At 49.6% G+C, this 9,708-nt stretch overlaps 1 protein-coding gene across 3 annotated transcripts in view; it reads left to right on the plus strand.

Annotated features, from left to right (window-relative positions):
- Positions 1–6,909, plus strand: part of LAMB2 (laminin subunit beta 2) — a 70,825-nt gene extending 63,916 nt beyond the window's left edge. For all 3 annotated transcript variants that reach the window (XM_053300940.1, XM_053300941.1, XM_053300942.1), the window contains 3 exons: positions 1,158–1,334; positions 4,591–4,750; positions 6,295–6,909. In XM_053300940.1, the coding sequence (XP_053156915.1) occupies positions 1,158–1,334; positions 4,591–4,750; positions 6,295–6,431 (474 nt within the window). In that variant the 3' untranslated portion in view covers positions 6,432–6,909. The remainder of the gene's footprint in view (positions 1–1,157; positions 1,335–4,590; positions 4,751–6,294) is intronic.
- Positions 6,910–9,708: the final 2,799 nt, after the last annotated feature.

Below are 9,708 nucleotides of genomic sequence, written 5' to 3' on the forward strand. Positions count from 1 at the left end.
GCCTCCAGATGCTGCTGAGCTGAACTACAGCTCCCATCATCCCCAGCCACAATAAATTGTTGCTGGGGCTGATGGGAGTTGTAATTCAGCAACATCCGGAGGCTCCCTGTTTGGGAACCACTGGCTTAACAGAACTTCCCAACTGCTCTGGAGCAGCAGGGAAGCAGCCATTTTTGACACCCTCCAATTCCCCAGGAAGTCCTCTGTGCCACCTGAAAATATGTCCCCCAAGGGCTGTGCAGCCACTTCCTGAGGAAGAGGAGGGAGTAAAAAATGGTGGCTTCCCTCCTGCTCCAGTGCAGTCAGTCAGGAAGTTCAGTTAGGCTCCTGGCTCTGTTTGCTAGCCAATATTGTGTGTTCCCCATCCAGTCCTAATCTTAAAGACTGGTATGATTCCATAATACAAAGGTGTGGGGAAGGATGGATCTGTGCATTCAGGCAGGAGGCTGCTCCAGGCATTGTGGGGAGGAGCATCATGGTAGCACGGAGGGAGTGGGAGGACTGGAGTGTCATGCTGACGACGGGATGGGCAAGTGGAAAGATGCAGCTCCTCTTGTGCCCTTCCTCAGCCATCTGAATCCTGTGTGTCTCCAGCACCATACTGTGGTGCTTGTGGATGCTGTCCTGCTGGATGCTCGATGGGGTTGGGCGAGAAGATGCTCCCACAACAGTGAGAGATGGCGCGTAACATAGGAAGCTGCCATATACTGAGTCAGACCTTTGGTCTATCTAGCTCAGTATTGTCTTTACAGACTGGCAGCGGCTTCTCCAAGGTTGCAGGCAGGAATCTCACTCAACCTTATCTTGGAGATGCCAGGGAGGGAACTTGGAACCTTCTGCTCTTCCTAGAGCGGCTCCATCCCTGGTGGCGCAGTGGTAAAACTGCCGCCCTGTAACCAGAAGGTTACAAGTTCGATCCTGACCAGGGGCTCAAGGTTGACTCAGCCTTCCATCCTTCCGAGGTCGGTAAAATGAGTACCCAGAATGTTGGGGGCAATATGCTAAAATCATTGTAAACCGCTTAGAGAGCTCTGGCTATAGAGCGGTATATAAATGTAAGTGCTATTGCTAAGTGCTATCCCCTGAGGGGAATATCTGACAGTGCTCACGTGCTTGCTTGATCATTCGCAGTCTCCCCCACTCTTGCCTCCCTTCAGATCCAAAAGCAAACGGCAAGCACTGAGGGCCAGCTGGCTGAAGCCATGGATCGGGTAGGCCGCCTTGACAGGCAGGTGGATGCCCTCAAGATGAAATGGGCCAACAACAGCCTGGCAGCCATACGAGCTGAAGAAACGGCCAGCGCGGCCAGGGATCGGGCTGAGGAGGCCGAACAGGTAGGGAGGCTCAGCATGGCAGGGAGAAGGGAGTGGGAGGACTCCTGCCTGCCAAGGACTGGAGGGGCAAGGGAAGGAGGCAAAGATGCAGCTCCTTTGGGGGCTAGAGATGGGCTCGAAATGTGATGATTCAGTTTCTGAATCGCAGGACAATCTCTTTAAAACCGAGGGCTTGCACTAGGCGTGTGCACGGAACCAGTTTGGCGCTCCCTTTCTGAAGCGCCAAACTGGTTCGGTCTACCGGTTTCCAAACCGGTTTGAAGGCCGGGAGTGGGGGTGGGTAGCTTTAAGGGATAGGGAAGGGGCTTCTTCCCTGTCAGCCCTCACCCCATCGCTTTCCCCCTGCCGGCGCCCTACAAAAAGCGGGTACACTGGGCTGCAGCGTTTCTGCTTGCAGCCCTGCTCAGCATCGCCCCCATGGCAACGCTGATCAGGGCTGCAAACAGGAAGGCTACAGCCCAGCGCACCCGCTTTTTTGGAGGGCGCCGGTGGGTGGGGGGAGCGGTGGGGCGAGGGCTGACAGGGAAGAAGCCCCTTCCCTATCCCTTAAAGCTACCGCCCCACCCACCCACCCCTGCGAATTCATGAATTGGTTCCGTGCACATCCCTAGGCTGCACAGCCCCTTTAATACAGAAGAGAGCAGGTCCATACCTGATCCTCCTCTGTTTGCTGCCACTTCCGTAATTGCGGTGCTCCCCCAGCTATGACTATGTGTCGGCAGGGCATCACCCAGCTGTCCCGCGTGACTGGCATATACATGGGCCTCTGGGAGTGCGCAGCAGCCCTTTGCATGGCCAGCAACCAAGCTGACCACGGAAATGGCCGCCACACATGCGCAGAGGCTATGTGCACGGAGGCCATGTGCCCTCATAGCTGGAGGGAGTGCCGCGATTACCAGAGGTGGCAGTGAGCAGAGGAAGAGCAGGTATGGACCTGCTCTCCTCCCTCTTAAAGGGGCCGCATAAGCCCTCAGTTTTCAAGGGACTGTGCTGTGATTCAGATACCGAATCGCATTTTGAGCACATCTCTATTTGGGGCTCCACTCAGCCATCTGAATCGCATGTGCCTCCAGCTCCATTTCATGGTTCCAGGGGATGCTTTTCTGCTCATCGGGGAGTCTTTGGCAGCCTGGCCAAGATAGCAGTGGTAGCCCATCAAGATGGGAGTGAGTGAGAGGCTGAGTGAAGGGAGCATCCTCATCGCATTATATCTGCAGGGCCTACATGAGCCTCAGCCACCTAATGGTGCAGTGGGGAAGCAACCTGCCTAAAGAGCAGGAGGCTTTTGGTTCAAATTCCCGCTGGTGGGGGATTTCCCAGAATATGAGAAACTCCTATATCGGTCAGCAGTGATATAGGAAGGTGCTGAAAGACATCATGATCTCTCAGATTGTGCCGTAGAAGGCAATGGTAAACCCCTCCTGTATTCTACCAAGAGAACCACAGGGCTCTGTGGTCGCCAGGAGTTGACACCGACTCAACGGCACAATCAACATTAGCCTCGGTAGATTTCAACTCCATCTCTCAGCTTTGGTTGGATTTTTGTTTTACAAGATTCTGATCCTGATTTTCTGATTGAGTTTCAAGACCACTTACAAGACATAATGCAAATCAAGCAGTTCTGATGTAAATTGATACTTCGCAACTCTTCCTATTCTTCTGTGGTACTTCACATTCTCTCCTGGAGCTGTCGCCCCACTTTTTGTATTTCTGCTGCTGGCTTAATGTGCTTTCGTTTCCAGATGTGTCTCCAGAGATTCTAAGTCTTGCCAATTTCATCTGAATGTTTCTGGTCAGGAATCACAAATGTCCAAGACAGCCTGTAGCGAATAGCAGATTTAAGCCCAGCCTTTGTCTCAGAGCAAGCCCACGTGGGGGAAAGTTCCACCACACCCTAATTACAGAGCTTAACCCCTCCCTGGATCTGGGTGCTTGTCCAAGGAGACTCTCATTCCCACCGGGCGCACGCAAGCCAACTACTTCCGGCCACTTCCAGCCGAAGAGCAAACGGGGCAGCAGGGAAGTATGCTGCCGCCCCATAGGACCTGTAAAATACTGGGTGCTGGCTGGGGAAAAGTGGAGGAAGGGGTAAGTGCACCCTCCCTCACCCGTAAAGTGAGACACCCCACCCCACCCCCACCATCGAGCCACCCACGCCTGGTTCCGTGCACATCCCTACTCGCTCCTGGCTCCTTCTGAGAACAAAGACTCCCTTCACTTCCTGCTGCCAGGCCGTCTACGTCCTGGCCACCGTGTGCTGAGTGGCTGATCCCCAGAGGTCACTGCCTGTCAGTCAGGATAGGGTTCACTCTTTACAGGAAAGGAAAGGCTGTTACTGCCTGATCATTACACAGCCCATTTCTATTACTAAATGTTCTAGAAGAATTGCAGCAGAGGCGTGGGATTGTAGTTTATTACATTTTTATGCTGGCCCTTCCTCCAAGGAGCTCAGCATCCCCTAAGATCCTATTCCCTGCTCACAGTTCTGTAAGGCACATTAGGTTGGAAAGCAGTGATTGGCTTTCTGTTATTTAGGGAGTTTGTGATTTTTTATAAACCATGAGATAATTGTATGAAATTGACAAGACACACTTGGGAAGTACGGAGATGAAAGCAAATGGAGCCGCAGCAGACGTGCTTCTTGTCCCAAATGTGGGAGCAGTCCCTTCAAATGGAGTTCTGCTGCTGGCTGGGAGGCTGGATAGTTGCTGGAGCCTTTGGCAAGTGGACGACCAGGCTGATATCCTGCCTTCATCTCTAGTCACCAGGCCGTGACAGCCAGCCTTCTCGAAACATTCCTTTGGTATCACTGAATCATAGAGATGGGGGGTTGTTAAAAGGCCAGCCCCAAACTCCAAGAGGCAGGACTGACCATCCGTCAGCTCCCACTTTGATCTAGCTGTGTGCAGTCTAGGCCACAAGCGGAGATACAATGCCTAGAGGAAAAATAGCTCCAGGTGACTTGAGCAATTGTACAAAATCACACACACCACAGAAGATAGAAAAAGAAATAGAAAAACCCTCCGTACAGTGGCCAATCTGAGCTAGAAGAAATTCTTCCTAGTGTCAGATATGGTGACCAGAAGGCTCAATGGCATGAATAAAACCCAACCTACTGAGTTATTCCAAAGGGATGTTGATGAGGCAGTTTCTGCCTTTGATTAGGGCCATCCTTCTGAGCAACTTTGAGTGGGCAGGGAACCTAAGTCTGCAGTTCCTGCTCACCCACCTGCCCTGTATTCCTGCTGCATCCCAGGTGCTGGAAGGGCCACTGAGTGACCAGTACCGCAAAATGAAGGACCAGGTGGAACGCAAAGCCCAGCACGTTCTGCGGGCCCGGCAGACAGCGGAGCGCCTGCGGGACGAGGCCAAGGGGCTGCTCCGTAACGCCCAGGATAAACTGCAGCGGCTGAGTGGTGAGTGCCCACGGCAGAGAGTTCTGCAGTCGAGAGAGACTGTGTGGCCTGCCAGAAGCAAGCTGGGCTTCAGAATTCTGTGCCCAGAAAACCCAGGTTATGCACTCGGACGAAATGTTGCACATGGTTTGTATTCTACTTCCAAGATTCAGATTTCCAACATTCCTCACCCCCCTACTGAAATGGTAGAATTAGGGGAAAGAAAACAATAAAGATTGAGGGTAGGTGGGAGAGGGGGAGGGAGTTTTACTGAAGCCCCTTTCCATCCTCCATTTGATGTCTGAGTCTTCACTAGACTTTGCACATTTCTGATCTTTTACCTGGATCCAGGACAAGGTTTTTCCTCCAGTATTTTTCCTGTTAAATATAGGGGGTTGTCTTGAATTCAGATTACTAGGTGGCCAGATTTGGCTTTAAAAAAGCCAAATTCTGGCTTACGGCCAATTTGACTCACGAGTATACCCCTTAGGTTCTGGCAACCTTTTACCTCAATCTTTTAAGGCATTGTCTTAAATTCGGTCTCTTTCTATTTGAGTATTTTTTTCAAAAAAATATATCCTCCCTTTCTGGTCACTCACTGATCCATGTATCATGAAGCTAAGAACCTAAAGAGGTGTTTTAATAGAAAACAGTGATCCGGGTCTCACAATCAGTGAGACCTGGTTTTGGAGGGTGCGTGGGCAGAGCGGGCTAAGCCCACTCTCCCCACACACGAGCAGGGAGGGAGCCCTGGGCGGCCGGATCAACTGCCCACACAATTGCCGGCTCCATGACGGAGCCAGCGGAGGCTGGGGAGCTTGGGGGCTGTGCGGCCCCCAGAAGCTCCAGTATGCCCTGCGCAAGTGTGCAGGGCATACTGGGGAGACCCCTGGAGCCTGCTTTTTGCCTCCCCTCAGGGAGTCTACTCGTGAGTAACTGCAGCACGGAGCTGTGGCTACTCACAATCTTTAAAACCAGGTTTGCGAAGCACTCGGGAGGAGCATCTCACGGGGCAGGAATTTTTTTGGCAGGGAGCTCGGCGTATTTTGTCAGTTGATGGCACCAGCACATAATCTGGTGTCGTGTGCAGAACACAGCCTTCTGAGATGGTCAGCACTGAATAACCACTTCTGTGCTCCAGGAAGAGGCCTGTCCTGTGCGGTGCTGCTTTCATGCCTGCACCTAGCACAGGCAACTGCTCAGGATGCATGATTCTGATGATAAAAGGGTCCCACTGAGCCAGTCCCCCAAACTCATGTATACTACCTAATCCTCCCTCCCTGTTGTTCCCCCAGCACTTGGGTGTTCAGGGGGGAGGTTCTGGCACAATGCTCCATCCACCCTCCTCACAGCTGCCTGAGAGCATCAGGGACCAGAAGTGGGCTGACAGTGCGTCCTCACTGGGGGAGGGGGGTTAGTTCTTTTGCTCAAAGGGAGTGCCCACCATAGTTCTGTCTGCAACTACAAGAGGGAATGGGAAAGTGAAATTAATATGTCCTTTCTTTACACCCTTTCCCCTTTCCTTTCCCCCTTTCTCTCTCTTACTTACCTGCATCCCCACTCAGCACTGGAAGAAACATACGAAGCAAATGAGAGGCTGCTGGAAGAGAAGGCAGCCCAACTGGATGGGCTGGAGGCCAAGATGAGGGGCATCTTGGGAGACATCAACCAGCAGATCCAAATCTACAATACATGCCAGTGATGCACGATCCCCATGTATAGTCCCATTCACTCCTCCCAGGTGTGCATGAAGACTTGATTACCCCAGCCTAGCTAGTGCCTGGAGCACTGTTTCCTATCCTCATTCCTTCCCAGCATCACTTGACATGGGTCCTCACCCTCCTCTCCGCCTCCTTGAGGAGCACAATACAGCATCAAGCCTTCCTTAGAATCCCCTCCCTAGTCACATCCAGCACAGGGTAGAACTATACGCAGCATTTGGATGCCACAGGCAAAATCCCATTCTGAATTGTTCCGGAGGCATAATTGTGGTTAAAACAACAGTCTTGTGGCACTGTAAAGACTAAGTGTTTGGATTCTGTTACTCTCTTCTTTGCTGCTGAAACATCAGGGAGTGGTGGGGGGTGTCAGAGGCCACAGCTACATTGATATGGTATGTCTGTTACCCATTAGCTTGCATTTGTGTGTGAATAAAGGCCCAAAGTGACTTGGCTCTCTCAGCTGCAGTGTGTAGTTTCTTGGGTCAAATCTACTTGCACAACTCACTCCAGCACCTAGAGCACATCTACACTTCTAGTTTGCTCCAGGGCAAGGCCTTGATGGGATTGATTTAATGTGAAGCAGCAATGCACACTAGGCCTTAATTGCTCAAATGTAACCCTCTTGTCTCCCCCAGGAAATCTGAAATGCAAAAATATGTAGTTTCCTCTAGCACTATAAGGATAATTGGTGCATATTGCTCTGAAAACATCTCTATACTTTTCACATTTAAATAATTCCCTTTTTCAAACATGGCTTCTTGTAATTCTCTCTTTCTTAGAACTTGTGTGAAATTATTTCGCACAAGCACTAAATTTTATGGTGGTAGATTCTGCAATTATCAACAGTCTGGAAGAAAAAATCATAATAAACTACTTGCATAAATTAATACAAAAATATTAGCAGATTTTGGCGCATCAACACACTGAGGTAATATTCTTTTCTAGCTTAGTTGTATCCAAGACAAATGCTAGAAGAGTGCAAATAACTGCTTTGGATTTAGGACCTGCTCTCCAGTATCCTCGTTCTATAGGTTTATGTATCTGTGACAGCACATAAGTAACTTGTGTCAAAACTGTACCCCTGCAGAATAATGTTTTTGAAGGCACATATGGCAGGTCTATCCTGCACAACTTCTTGATTGTAACCCCTTTACAAACTGTTACTGCAAAGGATTAGGCAGGCAGGGCTGTACTGGATTAAATTATTGCAGATGTTTTCAACCGGGGTCTCCAGATGTTGGACTACAGTTTCCATCATCCTCAGCCACAATGCCCATGGGGGCGTTGTGGCTGGGTAGGGATGTGCAGAATGTCTCAACGCTGAACAAGTGTTTCAAGCTTGAAACAGAACACCCTTTAAATAAAAGGCCTGTCTTGAGCTGTGAGCAGAGCAACCCTGTTTCAATCAAAATGGTTTGAGCGCCATTTTGGAGGCCTGTTTTCCCCTCACTAATTGGTTTTCTGGCACTGGCTTCTGATTGGCTTGTGATCACCTTGCTTCTTAGTTACCATACAAATCAATTGTTATCGTGGGCAATTGTATCCCCATTGGCTGGGGGGGGGGGAAACGACACAAAAGCAGGATTCAAAATGTATTCAAAGGGACTGGGAGGCAGAGAGAGCCCTTATGCCTCTCTTGAAGAGGAAGGAAGGTTTGATTTTGTGGTTTTCTTTTCTCAGCACTGAGTATGATATGCTGTGCTGTTGCTGCTATAATGATCTGGTTTTGCTGGATCTGATTGACAAAAGCAGAACTTGGGTACCTGCCTAGAGTTCTGGTTGTTTTGTTTGTGAGATAGTGTTGTGGAAAGAAATGGACAGTGGCAGCTCTCTGTGTGTGTGTAAGTAATATTTCTTGGGGACTACTATGATGAGCTCCAAGTCTGGCCTTGAGACTAACTTGTGCTTCAGTCACTGCTCTGGTCTGAAATCTGCATTGCAAGCTGTACCCAGTCAAAATGTGGCTGAAGTTGCTCTAGCTGAGCATATGGCTATGCTTGCTTCTAAGTAAGGATACTGCTGTGGCAACATTTGCAATGCTAGGAAGTGAGGAGTCATAATTGTATATGAGAGCACATGTGCCAATGATTTTACTGCAGTGCTGGTAGTAGATTCTGGGTAAATGGTTCTTTTTTGGCCATTTTTGGATTGTGTTTGAAATGTGTGTTTTGTGTTGGGAGATACAGATTCCCTTTTATTGTGTGCTTCTACAGTATGTTTCAAGGCAGGGTTGCAAATTACAATGCAAAACTTATGTGCATGCACTCTGAGTGCAGCTTGTTCTGGCTATAGGAAACAATGCATTAACTCAAAACACCCGTTTGTTCCCCATTAATAGCTCCTGGAGGTGATTTTTAACCTTTCCCCAAAACCTGCATAGGATCCTATGGCAGTTTGGGGGGAAAGGTTAAAGATCACCCACTTGCCCATTTCTTTTGTGGGTTGGGTGGTAGGTAGCATGCATCATGCCCTATCACCTAACCCACTTTGGTGTCCCTAGGAGCTACCCATGGGGAACAATGAGGTGTTTAGATTTTTTCCCCCATTGTTCCCTATGGCCAAAACACTCAAAACATTTCACAATTGTTTTGTTGAAACAGCTGGCTTGCCCGCTGTTTCCAACGAAACATTTTGGCCATTTGAATTTCATTTCAAGCTCGAAACAGGATGCAAATTCTGTTTTGTGCACATCTCTATGGCTGGAGATGATGGGAGGTATAGTCCAACTTCAGCTAGGGGCTGCTTAAGAACCCCTGAATTCATGCAATGACACAAATGCTTTGAAAGTTCTGTAGAGGTGAGATGTCCTCAGTGATTGTCATGGCCCCACATTTCAGCAACAACCAGGTTGGATAAGCCGCTGCCAGTACTGGCAATACTCAGTGAGATAGACCTATGGTCTGACTTGGTATATGGCAGCTTCCTATGTTGCTATGACTCCAATGCTGAGGGGGATGAGCAAGGCCTATTGCTTTCACAGCAGCTGCCAAAGTACAGGATGCAGCAGTAATGCACCAGGCAGCAAGGAGTCCAGTGAACCTGAACCCCCAGAGATAAGGCTGCCCCTAAGCCATAACTGAATGTACTTTTATCCTTCAGTGCCTGCTTGTCAATGTAGGGAACACATCAGGTGAGAGGTGGCCAAGAGACAATGGAGCAAGGGCTGTCCCTTTTTAAGGATTGTTACCATACATGCCCGCAACCAAATCTGCAAGTGTGCATGACAGACTGCATGTATAGTCATTCACCTAAGACCCC

Source organism: Hemicordylus capensis, chromosome 2, assembly GCF_027244095.1.
Source record: "Hemicordylus capensis ecotype Gifberg chromosome 2, rHemCap1.1.pri, whole genome shotgun sequence".
NCBI lineage: Eukaryota > Metazoa > Chordata > Lepidosauria > Squamata > Cordylidae > Hemicordylus > Hemicordylus capensis.